General features: G+C 36.2%; 1 protein-coding gene across 1 annotated transcript in view; it reads left to right on the top strand.

Annotated features, from left to right (window-relative positions):
• Positions 1-22,542, top strand: part of LOC121370916 (fasciculation and elongation protein zeta-2-like) — a 58,959-nt gene that overhangs the window by 6,742 nt on the left and 29,675 nt on the right. The window contains exons 2-3 of the mRNA XM_041496452.1: positions 5,226-5,334; positions 12,962-13,117. Coding sequence (XP_041352386.1) covers positions 5,226-5,334; positions 12,962-13,117 — 265 coding nt within the window. The remainder of the gene's footprint in view (positions 1-5,225; positions 5,335-12,961; positions 13,118-22,542) is intronic.

Below are 22,542 nucleotides of genomic sequence, written 5' to 3'. Positions count from 1 at the left end.
TGTTTTGTTTAATGACACCACTAGAGCACATTGATTTGTTAATCATAGGTTATTGGATGTCAAACATTTGGTAATTTTGACATAGTCTTAGAGAGAAAACCTGCTACATTTTTCCATTAGTAGCAAGGGATCTTTTATATGCACCATCCCATAGACAGGATAGCACATACCACGGCCTTTAATATACCAGTCGTGGTGCACTATCTGGAACGAGAAATAGCCCAATGGGCCCATCGACGGGGATCGACTCCAAACTGACTGCACATCAAGTGAGTGCTTTGCCCTTTCTAAGGTAGTCAAAGACACTTTCTATTGTGTAAGAAACTAGCAACTTATCTCCCCATTTTTTCTAATTTACTTTAAGAATGAAAGATTAGTTATAGTATTTATATCTATGATGTTTATGTTGAGGCCTAAAGAAAAAAAATATGTGTGTTTCAGGTTTCATTCTTGAAAAAAATACGGTAGGCAGGAAGTTGTTTTAAAAATGCTTTATTATTTTTATTTTTTAATCAAATCAAACTGAGAAACCGTAATATGCCGAGGTGTTCCGAAGCTAGTTTGCTGATTGCAAAAATCAGGGATCATGATTTTATTTTAATTTATTTTTATTTTTTTGCTTCAACGATAACTGTCCATTGGAAATTTCCTAGAGGGGGTAGGGGTGAGGGAATAGGGATGAGCAAGTTGCCATTAAATTTAGCAGGCTTTATATTTATAATCATAGAATGCAAGATTGTTAATTATTTATATGTATTGTTATTAATTATTACATGTATATTGACACTTGCAATGCTATGCATATTATTCTCAATGTGGAATGGTTGAATGCCGTAAAATGTATTTTATCATATACATTATGTTTGTAACTACTTTAAAATAGTACTGAAAGTTATGGTTTGCTTGTTCAAAAATACCAAGCAGTACAAATATGGTGGAAAAAAATAATATTGCAAAAGAAAAAAAAGAAAAAAAAAGTGTTACCAGTTTGTTAATTTGCCTTTAAACTTTTTTTTCTTTTAGTTTTTATCCTGACAAAATGCTGTAATATAAAGTTTGGTTAAAACTGTTAATTCTTGTATGAGCTTTTTAGCAAATTGATTATAAACTTGAAATTGTTAAATATCTGGAAAACAGTAAACGTACAGTGATATCTACAAAGTATGCTAGTCATGGAAAGATAGTTAAACAGATGGGCCGAGTTTATGAAGCCTGTTTTTCTTAGACGCAGGTGTTTAAGAATGGTAAATGTACATGTATGTAGTTAAACATGTGTAAGACATAAACAGCTTCAGCCCATTGTATTTATATAAAAAGATCACCACAAAAAACCCCATTAAAAGTCTCAGACCCTAGTTTCAACCATAAAAATGGACACTAAGTTTAGTTACGGGTAATCTACAAATCTGTATCACATTTGGATAAAGTTTTTAAAAAAAGGATCAAAAGTTTGTGAGTTTAAAATGGGGAAATACAGTATTTCAAATACCCTTTAAAAAGTAGACTACTCCATAATCGTTATTTCTCAGAGGTATGTGCATTTTTTAAAATATGAAAAATGCATTTTATGGTAGTAGAAATACCTGGATGACCAGAAACACTTCGCCTGTATGGAAATGGATAATCTAAACAATAAAAACTAAGTAATGTCTGATTTCAATTATTAAAAATGGCTCTAGTAGTAAAACAAATATGCCATAATATTTAAAAACTCGGGTTAGTCACTAACAACAATAATAATTATATTACCAGACCATGTGAATTATATTTTAAGTTGGGAAGGGTAGGGATAAATATTTTAAGTGGATGGCCTGAAGTAGTTTTTTTCTTTAGGTGGCTTAAAAAAAACAAAATTGGGCATCTGGTGATAAATAGCAATATTTTATATCACAGTTGTTTGCTGTTCTTTAGTATATACAGTTATACATAGTAATTCTAACCAAAACATATAGTCTTATGGTCCTGAGGTGGGATGCTTTGATATCCCCTTTACAGTTCCAAGAACCTGTATTATTGTGGCTAAACCCCATAACTGTTTATAAAAATAAATGCAACCTCTAAATATAATACAATGTTTAAACTTAAAAGATGTTAATTATTAATACATATATAAATTTAAGTAGTACATGTATCAATTTAAATAATACAATGTACTATGAATGTAAGTAATACAGAGTACTGTGATGATGTGGAAACATCTGGTGTAAAACGACTGTTAATGTCTTTGAACACCCACAGAAAATCCTACATTCATATCATCGCTATGTTTAGCAGGCCAAATTATTGATTTCCTCTTTTTTACTCCACAGTACCACTTGTAGCTTGTGCTTGTGCATGCCTACAGAATCGATTCATCATCATCGAGTTATCTGTGACAGCTTGCTTATTATGTGCCACGTAAATTGTCAATTTGCAAAATTGTACTTCATTAAGACAAGTTTTTGTGAATATGTATGATTACCGTGACACAATAATGTGCCGGAAGCTGGTGACAGTAAAAGCCAATTACAACTGGCCTGACTATTGAGAATAAAAAATAATAATAATAAAAAATACACTGCATATTTTTTTAGTCCAACATGTATATATATGCTTACTACGTTTCATAAAACTAAATTAAATTTTTATTAATAAAAACTATTTTAAATATTACAACCCAAACATTAAAAACTTCTAGCCACATTTGTTGTTACATAATAATTATTATAATACCACCTTTTCTTAAAGTTTGTAGTTTAACGACACCACTAGAGCATGTTGCTTTATTAATCATGAGCTATTGGATGTCAAACATCGGTAATTTTGACGATTAGTCTATAGTGGAAACATTTTTACATTAGTAGCAAGGCAGGCAGGATAGCACATACCACTGTCTTTGATATACCAGTCATGGTGCACTGGCTGGAATGAGAAATTGCCCAATGGGCCTATCGACAGGGATAGATCCTAGACCCACCGTGTATTAGGCGAGTGCTTTACCACTGGGCTATGCCACCACCACCACCACCCACCAACCCCACCTTTTCTTATGCTTGCTACATACCTGCCAATTAATGCTGACTTGACTGATCAGTCAAGTGTCTGTTGGGCAAAGGTGCAGCCATCTTGTCTATTTTGCAGTTTTGTGATCTCTGATCTCATCTTCTATCAGGTTTTGCTTAATGTCGACAAGCCTGTTGTGTTACTGGGGCAGATCCAGGATATTGTAAATGGGTGTCACAAAATTAAAAAAAGTGCAATTTGAGGCAAATCAGCTGAGTTTCCAAAGGAGTGAGATCTGTGTGGGTGTTTGTAGTCATGTTCCACAGAAACGTTTGAAATGAAGATGCTCAGAGCTGTATTTGTATGGCACTTCACTGTTGTATATTGTGGATAATGAATTTTAAAAAAAAGAACAACCAAAAAGTCATTAAAAATTACCCTCTGGATCTGTCAATGTGTTGGCTGATGTGTGTTGGTGTACGCATTTTCTGACTAATGGTGACAGAGAGAGAGAGAGAGAGAGAGAGAGAGTGAGAGTGAGTGTGTGAGAGAGAGTGTGTATTTGCGTGAGTGAGTACCCTTTTAACATGCCCCTATACTACTACGGTTTCGGGCATGTCCATCCCGGGCCGGCCTCTGGATAGCCAATGGTGTGGTCCGGAACAGAATGTGGTGAGTGAACTGTTTAGTTGCCATTAAACAGCAGGTGTGTGCCAAGCATTATACACTAGGGCCTCCACGAGTTCAAAATATTGGGACTCCAGTACTCGAGGGTCAAACTCGACTCGGACCCAAGTACCCGACACTAGATGACAATGAGACCAAGGAATAAAGTAAAATAGCATTATGCATCTTAATTCCAATGCTGAACATGGATGCCAAATCATGCCATTATATTGCATTCCAAACATTTGACGTTTGTTTTTCCTTCATGTCTGATAACCCTATTATGTAACTGGCAGCAAGCATATGCCACATGACATAAAAAAAAAAAGTAATTAAATGAGACTGCTCTTCCTTGCATGGGTACTCGAGTCCTGTAAACAGACTTCAGTCTTAATAGACTGGGCCTGTTCCTGAGTACTCATGGAGATACTATTATACAGGGCCATATCCTGATCAAAATCGGGGGTGGGGGGGGGGGGCACCACTTTTTATTAGCAAATGAAACACTATACAAATTAAATCCAGAGATGTGTATGCTATTTTCAGGAGTAAAAAAAGGTGAGATTCTCAGGGGGCAACTCTCTCTCTCTCTCTCTCTCTCTCTCTCTCTCTCTCTCTCTCTCCCCCCCCCCCCTCCCCCCCAAGGGTACGGCCATGTTATACACCCATATGAAAAGACTTTTAATTGGTTGCTACATGATGATGACCCGAAACATCATATTCAAATTGACCATTGTTGGAGAGATCTTTGTTACCTCTTGCTCTTGTTTGTGTTGTTTAAAGTATCTAATAAAAATACTACATAATGTATTTATTTATTTCTAAGTTAAGATTTGAATGTTACCATTAATTGTTATTATAAATGTCCATTCCTAGTTTTCCACATCATGTATCAGGTACTTGCAGTGAAAATGCTCATTACCAATTCTAAGTAATTAGTGAATATGCTAATTACCAATTCTAAGTAATTAGTGAAAATGCTCATTACCAATTCTAAGTAATTAGTGAATATGCTAATTACCAATTCTAAGTAATTAGTGAATATGCTCATTACCAATTCTAAGTAATTAGTGAATATGCTAATTACCATTTCTAAGTAATTAGTGAATATGCTAATTACCAATTCTAAGTAATTAGTGAATATGCTAATTACCAATTCTAAGTAATTAGTGAATATGCTAATTACTTGTACTTTATATACCGGTACTAGCAAGACTTCTAGAATTGTTATGAAAATCCACTAGCCATGGGATCAGTGATTTAAAAAATTTACTAGCCATTATTAAATAAATACAAGTTTACTAATAGGAATAATCAGATCTGTCACCTAAAGAAGGAGATTGATCTTTAAAATCCTTAGATTTGAGGGGTGGGGGCAGCATATTCATATTTACAAAACAGACTTTAACTGCAACATTTGTCAACTTTTTTTTCACTAGCCATCGGGCATGGCCATAGTAGTTATTTACTAGCCCAACATTGAATATCACTAGCCATGGGAGTGGGACAGCCATAATCCAGAAGCCCAGATACGAGTGTTCAATATATAATTTAATATTTTCTCTGATTTCTTTCAGAATGTGGTGGACGATCACAGGCAACTTTGGTAATATACTTCCGATTGACTGGTCTAAAACATATACAAGGCAGCTTCACACACGAGTATTAAACCTGGAGGAAGAACGGGTAAATATCATCTTTATTCCTCATTATCGTTTTGTGATTGCATAGAATAATGGTATTTTTAATTTTTGCAAGTTGGTCAATGTAGGAATAAAAAAAAAAAATTGTGTGTTTCCAGTAACCTAACCATATCTAGAAAAAAGGGCCGGGCCTAATTTTATTTAATGTATTTTTTAATATATATTTTTTATTTATTTATTTATTATTATTATATTTTATTTTGTCCTCCCCCCCCCCCCCCCCCCCCAAAAAAAAAACCCAACCCCACAAAAACAAACAAAAACCCCACCTATACCTACCTTACCTAATTATTATTTTTTTGCACATTCTTGGAAATATAAAAAAAATGTATTGTAACCTGACAATTTTTATTCTGTTTTGTTTTGTTTGATAAATGTTACATTTATGATTAAAGTAGCAGTATCATGGCCACTTCTTAATAATCTAGCATATTCTGCTAATGGCAGTCATGCTAACAAGAAAGACACATACAGCTTTAATAAAACTTGTATATTTGCACTGTCAGCAGTTTGCAGCTCTGTGAACACAGCCAAAAAAACAACGGTTGTCATTTTGATGAGTACAGTAATTTCTATAAATTATTTCCTCACAGCAAAAAAGTATTGTGGGAAGAATTACACATAATTAGAATTAAGTCAATGTAAGTCTGGGAGAAACCACTGCCATGTGGAAATATAACAGTACAAAGTGAGTTTGCTGTTCTAAACACAGACTCATTGTACAGGATTTTTGCTGGTTGTATCTAGGTCCCTTGCCTTGGGTCAGCCAGTAAAACTACTTGTTGTAAAAACCGGTTTGTCTAGAGAACAAAACAAGACTGGATGATGATTTATGTTTTAGTATTTCACTGGCATAGGAAGCTGGGGGGGGGGGGCAAGGGGGAGCATGTGTGCTCCCCCCCCCCCCACTTTTAAGATATTTTGCTTTATATTTGCTTTATAATAGTGTAAAAGTGTGTAAATATAAAACTGTGTTCCCCCACCCCACCCCCCACACACACACACACTTTTTGGCACCTTCCTACGCCACTGTATTTTATGTGTATATGAGCTTTGAATACTGTCCAGACCTCGCCATGAAAAACAATTGAAGAGAGTGATTAACTACTCCCCTAACTTAGATTTGGGAGCCATTTAATATTACCATATTGAGCTTTCCTTTAACTAGTCTCAGGGGAGTGATGGGAAGTACTGAGAATGATAGCTTCTCTTAAAAGGTGAGATCTGACTCTCTTCCCTTAATTATCCAGAATTAAAAACCTCGCGCGTGCTGTAACCTCACCGTGGTGCAGGGGTGTAACATTCTCTTTGAGAATGGCCAATACAGCACAAATTGAAGTTTAGTGTAAAATTCGGTGTCCGTAAAATTCTGTGATATTTGTATTTGTATTTTTGCACAGTTCTTTACACTGCTAAGGAAAGCTTGAAAATATTGATGTTGACTCACTTTAACTATTTGCATCAGGGGAGTGATGGGAAGTGAAGTGAGAATGATAGCTTCTCTTAAAAGGTGAGATCTGACTCTCTTCCCTTAATTATCCAGAATTAAAATTTCACTTCTCTCTTCCTGCTTATAAGCTTCTGTTTTATCCCCAGAAATATGTGATATTTAATCTTAGACCTATATATAACTGACAGCTGCTGATTACTTAAACTTAATATTGAGTGAATTTCATTGTGTCATTGCATAATATATTATCATTCTGGGTTGTGAGAAAGTATAAAATTTGACTAAAACAAAACATATCGTCGTTGAACTAAGTAAAACTCGTATCTGAATTTTTATGGTGTCCAGTATACCAATGGGCATCACCAGGAATTTGTTTTTAAGGGTTTGAATGAACTGGTATATTTTATGGCTAATACAGTGAACCCCTTTAAAACTGGCCCCTCTGTAAACTGGAATTCAGTACCAGTGGTGATGTTTTGGTTACCGATTTCTTACTCGGACTGTACCTTTTTAAATATCAGTGTAGAAAATAACCTCTCTAAAACCAGATACCCCATAAAACCAGCCTTTTTACTTCGTCCTGTGGGTGACCAGTTTAGAGGGGATTCACTGTATGTAATTTTTTCAAGTTGAACAGCTGAGAAAAGGAAAAGTAGTAACTAAAATGGGGTTGTTAGTACTCCCTGAACCTTCCTGATACAAGGGCAGTTTTGGTGATAACTGCAAAAAAAAACCCCAAAAAAAAACCCCACATGGTGAAAAGGTTGTGTTTTTTGGACCTCTTCCCCTCCAGGTGTCTCACCTGATATGCCTAACACAAGGACACATTTGGTATTATGCTTACTGTGATGAAATATTTAAAAAGGAACAAATTGTAAAAATAACCACTTGTATTTTAACGCCAGTGTTATTCCTGTCAGGCACTGAGATAATGGAGGAGTATTCTGCAAGTGTTGGAAATGCCAGAGATTCCACGAATCATTGTACGCAGTGTTACATGGGCATGTTCCCAACACATCGCTATTTGTACAGCAGTCAGTCAGTGGTGTACATAGGAAGTACCATTCATTCTGTAGCAGATATTAAATGCATTGTAATAATAATTTAGTAGGTGCCAATCCAGGGGGTGGGGTGGATTTTAAAGTGTATCTAAAAATCCAATGTTTTACAAATGAATTAATTTATTAGTCTCCTACAGGTCCAACTGAATGGGACTATAGGTTTCATTTCCGTCCGTCCGTCCATCTGTCTATCCATCCGTCAGTCTATCCGTCTGTCTGTCCATCCATCCGTCTGTCTGTCCATCCATCCGTCTGTCTGTCCATCCATCCGTCTGTCTGTCCATCCATCCGTCTGTCTGTCCATCCATCCGTCTGTCCCACATATAGTTTTCTGGATGTTTTTTTTAGAATGCCTTGAGATATTGACATGAAATTTTGTGTATAGCTTTATCATGTACTAGACCGGCCTCGGTGGCGTCGTGGCAGGCCATCGGTCTACAGGCTGGTAGGTACTGGGTTCGGATCCCAGTCGAGGCATGGGATTTTTAATCCAGATACCGACTCCAAACCCTGAGTGAGTGCTCCGCAAGGCTCAATGGGTAGGTGTAAACCACTTGCACCGACCAGTGATCCATAACTGGTTCAACAAAGGCCATGGTTTGTGCTATCCTGCCTGTGGGAAGCGCAAATAAAAGATCCCTTGCTGCCTGTCGTAAAGAAGAGTAGCCTATGTGGCGACAGCGGGTTTCCTCTAAAAACAGTGTCAGAATGACCATATGTTTGACGTCCAATAGCCGATGATAAGATTAAAAATCAATGTGCTCTAGTGGCGTCGTTAAATAAAACAAACTTTTTTTTTTATCATGTACTATTACCGATCAAGTTTTAACTTTCATGACAATTTACCCATTTTTGACAGAGTTATGGGCCTTGAACTTAGGAGATATTGAAATTTGTTTTCTGGACTTTTGTTTTGCAATGCCTGAAGATATTGAGGTGAAATTTTGTATATAACTTTATCATGTACTGTTACTGATCAAGTTTAACTTTCATGATGATTTACCCACTTTTCAGTTTGGCCCTCGAATTTAGGAGATAGGAAAAATTGTTGGGTCAGTAAAGGGACGTGTATTGCTTTAGCAGTACTCTCAAAATGCTTGTTTTTGTTGTGGAACATGAAATATCTTCATTAGATTAGTGTTTTCTGAGGAAGAAGGTGTGTGCGCAAGGGGGAGGGGGGTCGGAGGTCAACCTCTGCTTCTCAAAAGCAAATTAAAAAAATTCTGGTATATTTTCCAGGGAAGTGACTAAAACCCCCCTAGAAATATTGCTTGTCATAGCCTAGATTCCCTCTCCCTACATAATTTCCTACACACACACCTGGGATGACAACCATGTTGATAATGTATAATAGTGTACTTGCTATGCAAATAATGCATATTACTGTACTTTTGAATACTGAAGGTGTCATTTTCAATTGATACACCCTCTCCCTAGAATTTAGAAAAATTTTGCATCTTTCCATCTGTAAGCATGGGCACAGGCTGGGAGGGGTTCAGGGGATTCGGATGAACTCCCCCGACTGAGGCTAAAACAAAGTTTTACAGTGAATTATTAGGCTGTCCATAAATGTGTCCAGGGATAATGTAGACCAAAGGGTTTGCTAGATTCTTATTTGAAAGCCCCCCCCCCAAACCCCCCCCCCCCCCCCCCCAAGGTCCAGAACATGTTAGGCCCTGATAAAAAGTATCAGGTTAATAGAAGTGTGTTTACTGAACGTTGGTGTTTGGCCATGAGACTGGTCTCAACCAGTTCAATGTCATGTAACAGTATAAAGTGTACTTTATGCATTAGAAGCTTTTAGCCAGTATTGAATGTATTGATCACTGGCAAAAACGTACAGACAAATGGCACAATAACACACTCTGCAAACTGAAACAGAAGAAGAGATAAAGTGTTTTGATAATTATTTCCCCCAGTTTTTTCCCCCAGTTTGTTCCCCACTGTCCATTTGGGAATAAAGATTTTCTATAATTTTATATCATGTAGTGTCAGTTCTCATTTAGATTTCAATATTGCTTCCGGTTAAACTCATTTAGATTATATATACATTAGTATGTTTTTTATTATTTGACCATTTGCAAACCTCAGGGACCTAGCTTGGGATTTTCATGTGGTATGCAGACTTTTTTGGCAATGGAATAAAATGCTATTGGCTGCACCCCCCCCCCCCCCCCCCCCCACACACACACACACACACACAAAAATATTTGTAATCTCAGTTGGTACGCAGCTGCGTATACGGAAGCTAGGGCCCTGATTAACTACTCCCCTAACTAAGATTATGGGGATCCATTTAAGAGATTCCCATATCGATACCATATCGTGATAGGAGGAGCTAAAAATTACTCTCCTTGAACTAGTCTTAGGAGAGTGATGGCGAGTGAGAGTGATAAGTTTTCCTTAAATGGTGATGTTTGATTTGGAGTAGACCCTCCGCTTTTAATTTGTTTAATGTCACATACCATTCATCGATATCCTTGGATTATACAGTAAAGTAGTCATATAACGAACGGGAAGGGACCATGATAGTTAGTTCATTATAGTGGTAGTTGATTGTACACATTAGCAGTTGCCCCCCAAAAACAAATTGGGAAAAAAATTATAGAAACTTAAAGAAAATTATCTTCTTAACCATTTAAGGAGTTTTAGACTATTAACTACTCAGTCCCCTCCCCCCCCCCCCCCCCCCCCCCGCCAAAAATAAATAAATCCCAGCTACGGCCCTGATTAGTACAAGCTGGTTATTAATGTATAGGGAGATAAAATGGGACTTTACAATCAGTTCGTTCTATGCAATAGTTCATTATAAGTGTACTTTACTGTACTAGCAAATCTAGGTCATATTAAAAATGTATTATTCTTCATTTTAAAGCTTAGAAGTGGGACACTATTTGATTGTTTTATGTCCCAAGTGTTGGACGGGTGGAGGGTATTGGCTCCCCGTCTCTGAAACTGAGGTGATATACATTACCCTGTGAATTAATAACTGCCCTTCTCCAGTCTAGATACCTGTCTTTTCTTGACATAAGGGGGCGAGACGTAGCTCAGTGGTAAAGCACTCGCTTGATGCACAGTCATTCTGGGATCGATCCCCGTCAGTGAGACCATTGGGCTATTTCTCATTCCGGCCAGTGCACCACAACTGGCATATCAAAGGCAGTGGTATGTAGTACCCTGTCTGTGGGATGGTGCATATAAAAGATCCCTTGCTGCTAATTGAAAAGAATAGCCCATGAAGTGGCGACAGCGGGTTTCTTCTCTCAATATCTGTGTGGTCCTTAACCATATGTCTGATGCCATATAACCGTTAATAAAACGTGCATGGTTAAATAAAACATTTTCTTCCTTTCTTGACATAACAAATCTTATGAAATGACTAAATCCACAAAATCTGGTAATTTTACTAAGTAAGGTCTTTAGGAATGAAGGAATGTTTTATTTAAAGAGGCACTCAGCATATTTTAATTACAGTTATATGGCATCAGATATAGGACCACACAGATAATGAGAGAGGAAACCCGTTATCACCACACAATGGGCTACTTTTTTCTGATTAGCAACAAAGGATCTTTTATATGCAGCATTCCACATACAGGATAGACAATACCATTGTCTTTGTTACACTTGTTATGGAGCACTGGCTGGAACTAGAAACAGCCCAATGGACCCACCAGCTGGTGTCGATCCTAGACCGACTGTACACAACACCTGCAATTGCCCATGGCAATCAGCAATGCCGTGGAGTTTCTAATTCTCCACGGCACCTTTTTTACCATGAACTATATTCAGGGTTTTTTCAGTGACATTTTTATTTTGCCATGGACATTTTCTTAATTGCAGGGATTGTGTACATCAGATGAGTGCTTTACCTCCTTTTTTGGGCTTAGTCGGACTTTAAGCTTTTTGGTCGTGGTTCGAAATTTTATGTTTATTTTTTTGTAAACAGTCTGACGCACTTTACTTTGGCAGCCCGTCTAAATTGCTCAAATCATCTTAAAACCTTTTTGGATAAGCAATCTAATTTTATTTTTGGCTTTAATTTTTGTCCAGACATGATACTAGTAGCAGCTCCTTTTGCCCTTAGGTCCCTTGACCTAACTTCTAAATTTTATTCCAAATTCCACCCACCTCAAGCTTACCCACCCCCCACCCCCCCGGCCCAGACTTAATCACTTCGCTTTACCACTGGACTATGTCCCACCTGTTGGATAGGGTCTTCAGAGACAGATGGGTTGCATGAACACAGCAGATTTGTCAACAAAATCTAACTAGCATAGCGTTGTGGTGTGCTAGCCTCATCTGAACAATCCCATTTTCATCAGTCATCCACTGAAGATTTGCCAATATTTTTTTTCTACTAGTAAAGTTAATTATTTAGGTGTAACCTTTACATTTAAAAAAAAAGTTAATGAAAATTGTTGGTAGGAAGGGCCATTATGTCACTTTGAAATGCACGTAGCACCTTTAATACAGTGTTTCAGAGTTAACAGTATTTGCTCCAAACTCTTTATTGCATTTATGGGATGGGCTATAGCTCAATGGCAGAGTGCTAACCTCAGGTAGGATGTGTCACAGGATTGATCGTCCTTGGTGAACTTTCATATAATCATGATGTCTTGTTCCAATGATAGAAAGCTCTGGTATGTGATGGCAGAATTTTTTTTTCTTTTCTTTGAAACCGTGGGCAGGGTAGCACAATCACAGTATGGTAACCTAGACCTAAAGTGCTCACATAGCATGGAATGGATTGTGAGATCGATCACCTTCAAAACTCCCATATATACACAAATGCCCCATGACTGATCCATCAAAGGCTGTGATATGTTCTGTCCATATAAAAGATCCCTAGCTACAAATGGAAAAATGCAGTGGGTTTCCTCTGAAGACTATAAATCAAAATTACCAAATGTCTGACATCCAATAGATTAATAAATCAATGTGCTCTAGTTATGGCATTAAACATGGCAAACTTTACTTTCATGTTATTGTTTATGTTTGGTATTTCAGGAGCCAAATGATCTGAATCTTGACCTGTCTGACGTTGTTAAACACAATAAACTTTAACATTCATGTTTTGTTAATGTTTGGTATTTCAGGAGCCTGACGATTTGAATCTCGACCTGTCTGATGACGAGGAGCTGGCCCAGGCCTTCGACATGCATTCTCTCATTGTGAGCAGTCTCCAGCCCGATGATTCAGACCATGTCGCGTCCGCCGATGAGGTCATCAGCGAAATAGACACAATGATGCAGGTAAACCGTTTACAAAGCTTTTAGAAATAGAAAAAACAAACAAATAGACACAATGATGCAGGTAACCCACTTACAAAGCTTTTAGACCCCCCCCCCCCCCCAAAAAAAAAAAACCCTGGTAGATAGGGGAAAAAAAGATATAATGATGCAGGTAAACCATTTGTAAACAGAGCTTTTAGAAATAAAAAAACAAATACCTGGTAGATAAAAAAAAATAAAAAATAGATAGATACGATGATGCAGGTACTGGTAACCCGTTTACAGAGCTTTTAGAAAGAAAAAACAAATACCCGGTAGACGAAGAAAAACCTTAAAACATAGATACAATGATGGAGATAACCCGTTTACAGAGCTTTTAGGAAGAAAAAAATAGATACAATGATGCAGGTAATCCATTTACAGAGCTTTTAGAAAGAAAACAAAACATTATTGACATTTATCTGTAGCAGTTCTGGAACACAAAACATGTCGGTGGGAATTATTGATGTTTGAATATACATTTATCTATCAGGATCTCGGTGCGTGTGCAGGAATTTATGCAGAGGTTCTAGATTGTGGTGAGGAAAGTTTATAGGGGAGGGTCTAGTCATGCTCCCCAACAAAATATACTGAAAAATGAGAAAATTTGGTAGAACAGGGTCTTTTCTAGACCCCTGAAACACCCCCAAGCACAAATACTCTGTATCTGCATTAATTTCAGTAATGTTCATTTGTTAGTGGCAGGCTGTGATTTTTAAAAACAATATATACATTTTTTTTTAAATAAAAATTTGTGAGGTGACTGTTGTCACCACTGCTGCCAATATTTTATTCTTACAGTTATACACCTCACTGCGATCACCTACATAACCATAGCCTGTCTATAAAGATGATGAACAGCCTGAATTTGATTTTTTCCCCCCTTTTCATTCACTTCTGCATAATGAATGTGGAAAGCAAATTTGCTGTCAGCAGGATGTGGGTCATGGTCAAAGTATTTTTCTTTAGATGCAGTGGGTTGTAGGAGTGATGAAGGCACCAGTATGGTTAATTCCCATTATGACCATTACTACTCAACAGTTTCTATATCAAAGGCTGTTATGTCATTTGAAAATGAAGGTATTGCAACTCAGAAGGAATACTGTAGCCTATCTAGTGGCAGCAGGTTTCTTCTCCATGATTTTGAGTAGTTGCTAGGGTTCTCTTTGTACCCACAGGTATATATTCATCAAGGATTCACGCATAGCCACCAAAAGCCCAACATTTGACTTTGCCCAAATTACCAATTTTTTTAGTCTTTGACATCCAGTAGCCGGTGATTAATAAATCAATGTGCTCTAGTGGTGTTGTTAAACAAAACAAACTTTAACTGACCTTGCCAATGACTGGGTCTGGGGCAGATGACGATATAACAAGTATAGACATTTGACGTACTTAGTCATGACATTAAACTTACATGGTGGTTAACCAGTACCAACGTTACACAAAGAAACCCAACCTATGTATGCGAAACGAACCTGTCCTGTACTTTCTTGTGGTGATGTAGAGCAAAGTGTGTGCCCACATGACACGTTGGTACTGGTTAACAACATGTAAGTTCAATGTCATGACTGAACTCGAGAATAATCAAACTAAGGCTCTGTGGCATCAGATTTAGGAAAACAATTGTATTTTAAATAAAGTAGCTGGCTACAATTTGATTATCGATGATTGTCGAAGTATTACACACAGTTTTTTCTAGCCCTCTCCTACAGCATATCAATAAGGTGAGGGCTACAGGTGACTCGAGCTACCAAACCCCCAGCATATACCCTTGGTGGGACCATTTTAGAAACTGCCACACTGAATAGTATGTTGTAAAATAATAAAGATATTAAAAATATATTATGATATATGTTCCTGATATAATGAGTACTGCAAATTGGAAATAATGTCATTCTCTATAATATTGTAAACTGTCAGACAGTATTTATTTTGAAAACAAAGTACACTTCTGTTTGTTGATGTAATTAGCCTAGATAGACCTGTGTGGCATGTTCAAGAGAGCGAGCGGTCAGTCATTCGCTAGACCAATTTTTTGCCTAACATTAGATGAATGTAATGTGATAGAAGGCAATGATACCAGTCAAACTATTCATGAGCACTCTTTTTCCTGAATATGCTACTGGTGTACTGTTATAGTGTTAATCAAGTACTTTTGACATACATGTACATGCAAATTGATTTAAAAAAAAAAACCCAGTTAGAAGTACATTTTTCATTATAATCACATAAATTCACTGAATAAAAAGAAGTCTTTTTCTAAACAAAAATCATTTTCTTTTAAAGGGACACACCCTAGTTACGTTTATTTGTTAACCATTACGGCGTTGTTTTTCGCTATTAAACCCCATTTTTCACAAATAAAATTGCACTTTACTTACATTTTATTATTTAGAATACACATTTCCATTCACCTGAAGTGCTTTTTGGTAATCCTGATGTTTGTAAAACCACGAAATGCATTTTTTGCATTTTTTCACAAAACGTGTTGTCGAGAAAAAAACGTTAAGCAAGTGAGGTCCAATCTATTTTTAATATCACAGACGTTGGTATATCACGTGACCGGTATCATTTTGGTTCGGTTTGTTTTCTCGTGCACGGTTCGCGCAATCAACATCCGATTTGTTGTTGTTCATTTGTGAGATTTTTCTTCACAGTTCGTGAACATTTTCAGTAACAATAAAGTTCAGACAAGTAAGTGTCTCAATACAAAACGTTACAAACCCTTAAAACCAATAATTTTGCTAAGTCTTACGATATCTGGAGAGGGGATACAACCAGGACAGAACAGTTGGAACATGTCCAGGAGAGGTGAAACGAACGCACCCCAAGTCTGTGAAATTTGTCGTGACGTAGGCATTGTTGTGCTTCTACCGGTGACATCAGAATACTAACTTTCAAAATTATTTCAAGCAATTGGGACATGGGGATTCTCATGGTATTTATCGATATAAAACCTGCTTTTTCACTCCATTTGATAAAAGCGTGATCTAAGTGTGTTACAGGTTTGTAGATTAACCAAATTATAATTTATTTTCGCTGGATGGAACTAGGGTGTGCGGCTTTAACAGTAAACTGTCGACAGTGTAATATCTGCCAAATCCATTGTCATCTTATCTATCTGTCATCTGTACGATAACTCGCGTATTTATTACTTGTTGAAACCTTAGAAAACTAGATTATCTTGCCAACATATCTGTCATTAGGCAAATCAATAGACAACATGCAGTGTGGTGTGTATCTGATTACATGCTTGTGATAATGCACAGATGGACAAAATGAAACCATGACGCTGCTACAACGTCGGAATAAAATCTTTATAAAATCACACACTATATACTATATTTTTAGTCTCTAATAACTTAATTGAATGCCTAGATTGATTTAAGAATTGACCACAGTTATTTAATACATAAAAATCTTTACAAAATCACACCCTATCTTTTTAGTCTCTGAAAACTGAATTGAATGCCTAAATTGATTTAAGAATTGACCACAGTTATTTAATAAAAAAAAAAAATATTATTAATAAATTTTAAACATTATCATAAATGAAGAACATCAGCATTACTGAACAAGTCTGTCTTGAATGGAAACATTTTATATCCCATATCAGTCTCCATTAAAAGTGGTGTGTGTGGGTGGGTGGGGGGTTCCAAATAAATTTACCTTGGTTTGACATAAAATGAAAAGAAAAAAAGAAAGGTATTTTTTAAATAACAAAATTACAACAAAATGTATAATCATTTATTATGTACAAAGGCAAAACATTAGTGCCAGAATGTACTGTCAGTGACTTTAGTTTAAACATTGTTTCCTGAATAATCTGGTTACTTGCAGAAAATGAGTGCGAATAGGGTTGGGGAGGAGGAGGTGTGGCTTAAATGTTTTTTGTTTCATAAAGATATGAATGCAATAAATCCACTGCCATTCAGCTAGCCAGATTGCCTTAAAATGTATAGACGCAAAGAACATTTAATTATTAGTGTACATGTATTATGTACATTGTTAAATTGCCAGGTCATTGCTACACAGCTCATAACACTCTGTTACTTCTTCATCAACATCCCTGATTCAGTGATTGTGTTATATCTAACCCCGGTCATAGGATGTCGATGTACAATGTTAGCTAATTGGCCAGTTGTTATTGCCAAATTTCGTAACAGCATTATTGATCATACTGACAGATTGTTTGAGAATTACAAAACATAGGTTGGAATTATATTAGTTACGTGTATATTTCATCCTGTCATTAGTCAACAAATTATATTAATATTAGATTATACAAAAGTTATTAAATAAGTATGTCAACAAAATTGTATTAGTCTTATTTTACAAAAAATAGTAAGTTTGTTAGAGCTGGGTGATATACCGTATATACCATTCGGTATCGGTATCGGTATCATGTCAGTTCTAATTTACCATACTGAGCAAATTTCAAAATACCGAAATTTCGGTCTTGTAAAATATTATCTGCCATTTAGTAAAGCACTAACAATACATCTGACGAACACGAAATAGCTGAAAAGGATGAATGAATGAATGTTTAATGACACCCCAGCACGAAAAATACATCGGCTATTGGGTGTCAAACTATGGCAAATGTGAACACAATGTGATGATCAACATCAATATAAAAATGCAACAGTTAAATTAAAACACAGGGTAAAGAACTGTGCAACAAATACAAACATCACAGATAGATACGGACTTTTACTCAATTTGTGCTGTATTGGCCATTCTCAAAGAGAATGTTACACCCCTGCACCACGGTGAGGTTACAGCACATGCAGGGGTAGCTGAAAAGAAGAGAGAGATGAGAGCCTTGTGTATGGAATTTAATGAAATTAACTCGGGCATGCATATAAAACCAAGTATACCGAAAATATTTTATCTTACCAGTATCTTATCAATGGCGAATACTGTTCCGATACCAAGGTAAATTACCCCAAAAATACTGATACTGATACCGAACCTTAAATTTCAATATCGCCCAGCTCTAAAGTTTGTTGCAGTACATATCATCAGTTTTATCAACCATCAAAACTGATAGATGCACCAGTGCCAATGTTTAAAAATAATGTTATCATTATTTAGATTTTTCTATTTGAATGGCAAATTTTTTATTTATCTGAATGGCAAAATTCCTTTCTTTTATTAATTAATTAATTCATTCATTCATTCATTCATTCATTCATTCATTCATTCATTCATTCATCCATCCATTCATCCATCCATCCATCCATCCATCCATTCATTCATTCATTCATTCATTCATGCATTTACTCATTCATTCATCCATCCATTCATTCATCCATTCATCCATCCATCCATCCATCCATTCATTCATTCATCCATGCATTCACTCATTCATCCATGCATTCACTCATCCATCCATCCATTCATTCATTCATCCATGCATTCACTCATTCATCCATGCATTCATTCATTCATCCATGCATTCACTCATTCATCCATGCATTCACTCATTCATCCATGCATTCATTCATTCATCCATGCATTCACTCATTCATCCATGCATTCATTCATCCATCTATTCATTCATCCATCCATCCAATCACTGATTTATTTTTTAAAATCTAATTTAATTTTTAAAAACATTTTTTTTTTTTTTTAAAGGAATCTGTTTATTTTGTAACGTTAGCCTGAAGCAGTTTTTTTTCTTATTTTGCCTTGTGTGTTTTATGCACTTGATTAGTGTGTAAAAAAGTGTAAAATTGGATTGCCCGTCAAATCTTAATCTGTGTAAGGAGATTACTGAAGTAGCTCTCCATCACTATCAGCAGCATTGTTTTACGACCCGAATAAGGCTTCAATCCTGTCTCCATCAGCTAAATGATCGTACATTGTATGTCTGCTCACACCGCCTAAAATCAATACTCTTTTTATTACACCTTTCTCATTAGGTGCCAAAATCGTGGGATTGTGGTAATTTTGCTTTTCAGTTTTATTTGAAATGAAAAAGAAAGGAACATATGTTTAAAGAACAGTATGTGGTTGTTGGGTATCTAACATAATTATTAGGTGTCTGATGTCTGGCATATGTGACAGTTTGTCTAAAGAATGAAAGAAAGTTAAAGTTTGATTTGTTTAACGACACAGCTAGAGGACTTTGATTTATTAATCATTATGATCTGTTGGGTGTGAAATGTTTGGTAATTTATGACACATAGTCTTAGAGGAAACCAGCTGGGTACATTTTTCCAGTAGCAAGTGATCTTTTATATGCATTTTTGCTCAGACAGGACAGCACATATCCCAGCCTTTGATGTACCAGTTGTGCGTCATTGGTTGGGATGGGAAAAACCACAATTGGAGAATAGATCTACTACGGTGAATTTTGATCGTATGACACAAACACCTCAAGTGAGCCCTCTACCAACTGAGCTAGATCCCACCCGTTTAACAACAAAGTGTGGCTGTTGGGTATTTAACGTGATTATTACTTGACATTTGGTCCAAATAATGAAATATTGGGGCAGTTGGTTTGGGATCGATCTCCATCGGTGTGCCCAGTGGGCTATTTCTCATTCCAGCCAGTGCACCATGACTGGTATATCAAAGGCTATGGTATGTGCTATTCTGTCTGTGTGATGGTGCATATCAAAGACTCCTTGCTTTTAATGGAGAAATGTAGCAGGTTTCCTCTCCAAGACTATATGTCAAAATGGCTAAATGTTTGACACCCAATAGCCAATGATTAATAAATCAATGTTCTATGGTGGTGTTATTAAACAAAACAGACTTTAAGTTTAAAAAATGAAAGAAACAAAGAAATCTGTTGCCATTAGATAAGCCATTTCTGAATAGCAACAGACGGTATTTTTTTTAATATGTGTCAACCAAGACTTAACAGTAAACTTTTTATTCTGCATTTCTATTAAAATAATACTGCTTCCAAAGATAACAGCTAGATGGTAATACATGTATATTGCTCTAGAAAATTGGAACTTGAGATATTGAACAGGATGTAAATTGCAGTCTCACTGCCATAGGCAAAATCAAGACAAGCTGAAGATCGTTCTCCTGAAATGGTGCCAGGCAAGCAATCACATGATATTACAGTCAAAGTGTATTACAATTTTTATTGAACAGACAATAATTTGCCGCTCTCCGGAAATGAGAAGAGTGCACCAGCGATCACTTATTTTTTTTGGCAAAGACTGACATGCATACAAATCTCTTTTCTAAAACATACCTGTCACTGAACAGGACCAGAACTCTTCAAAACTCTTATATAGATCTGTAATTGTGTAGCATTATAAGACTAGTTTATAATATAGTTAAAAACATATTAGTATCTGGTAGTCATTCCTAACTGAACACATACATAGCCTATCGTATTTCTGAAACTTAACTGAAAAGTATATAATGTACATTATTTACTCTGTAACGGGGTGGGATGTAGCCCAGTGGTAAATCGCTCACTTGATGCGCAGTCAGTCTAGGATCGATCTCCGTCGGTGGGCCCATTGGGCTATTTCTTGTTCCAGCCAGTGCACCACAACTGGTGTAACAAAGGCCGTGGTATGTACTACCCTGTCTGTGGGATGATGCATATAAAAGATCCCTTGCTGGTAATGGAAAAGAGTAGCCCATAAAGTGGAGACAGCAGGTTTCATATCTCAATATCTGTGTGGTCCTTAACCATATGTCTGACGCCATATATCTATAAATAAAATGTGTTGAGTGCGTCATTAAATAAAAAATAAAAATAAAAAAATAAAAAATACTCTTAACATAAATTTACTTTAAAATAAAAAATATTATTACCATGTTGTAGTATTAATAGCAGCTCCATTAAGATTTCACGCTTAATTCCATTTTAGACTAGATCAATAAAATTTGGTTTATAGTTACACATTTCAATGCATGTTAAAAATGTTTGTTTTTTATCAAATTAAAATAAATTGCATGAAAAGATCATTCTTAAAAGGTTTTCACCAAATAAAGGATATATATATCCTCGAGTAACCATAAACTGGTGTATTAACAGGAAATGGTTTCTGCACACGCACATTGTAATGTACAATCGATTTGATGAAATAATGTTTTACCTTATTCACTTTATTGTCAAAATCAACCAACAAATGTTAATATCCATGCCATTTTCCGTTGTGAAGAGATTAAATGCATGTCCGTAGCCTAATGGTGACATTCTTCAGCTACTCCCGTAAACCGAACTATTGTTTTTTCAAGAGTGACGTGTGTCACGTGATGTCACCAAAACTCTCATGCAATGAATCTGCAAAGCAGACAAGACTTTGACAATGACAGCAGTTGAAACTGTTGTTTATTTAGGTTTGTTTAATATTACACATTATTTAGTATAGTGCACACAGTGCAAAATTGCAGTCGTGTATACACTTCCCTATGTTAAAAAATATTTTGATGTCTACTTGTCTTTTTCTCATTTGTTCTCTTTGTTTTTGGAAAGATTTTCTTAATTCAACCGAAGTATGTTCATGTCATGGTTCAATTGTATGCAGATTCCTTAAAAACAAGTCAAAGACCAGTTTATGGGGTATCCTGATTCACTTTTGTTTTTCTAATACTGCAAAATCACATCTAGCAGATTAATTTAATACATATTGATGGTGATGCTAAATACACAAAACACACCTGTTGGGTCAATGAAACATGTAAACTACCGGTAGTATATAGTAGGTATGACCAGTTGCTTGACCATTGGCAAGTAAGATCACTGTGAGGGATTGATCCAGCAACCCGTCACTCATGAAATATACTCTTCAAAAAAAGTATGGGAACTCTAATAAGAATTTACAATTGCCAAAATTGTAAGGTATATTAGCTGTGGGGAATGGTTATATGATAATAGTGAATTAATTGGGCAAACTTTACAACCGGTAGTTCAGTATTACAGTAGGTTTTATGACCACAAAAGATCTTGAAGGATGATTGGGGTCAGACTACTTTTTTTTCAGTAGTAAATCGCAAATTCAAACAATAAAAATGACTAAAACAAAACAAAAACAACCGTATGATCAACAGAATGAAAAAGATTGACAAAAATAATGTTCCACAGTGATTAATCGACCTTCCTGGAAATTGTCAAAATCGAGAATGACACCCCAAGCACGTGTACGGGGCAACTGCATGATGCATGTGCAAACTATGAAATGTGTTTCAGTGTGTTGATAAACAGACCTGAACGTTCTTTACTAGGATGTCTGTGGTCAAAACATATGTTTTAATATTTCAGGTTCCCATACTTTTTTTGAAGTGTATACATCCCACAAACTACCACTGAACCTCATCCAGCTCCCTAAGGGCCAAAATGGTGGAATCGTATTAATTCTGTCCTCAGTTACCGTGTTGAAGTGGAATAATTTTGAAATTATATTTTTTCCTCTTCGTTCCAT

This window comes from Gigantopelta aegis, chromosome 4, assembly GCF_016097555.1.
Source record: "Gigantopelta aegis isolate Gae_Host chromosome 4, Gae_host_genome, whole genome shotgun sequence".
NCBI lineage: Eukaryota > Metazoa > Mollusca > Gastropoda > Neomphalida > Peltospiridae > Gigantopelta > Gigantopelta aegis.
Note: the sequence above shows the minus strand (reverse complement) of the source record. Positions and strands in the feature narration are given on the sequence as shown.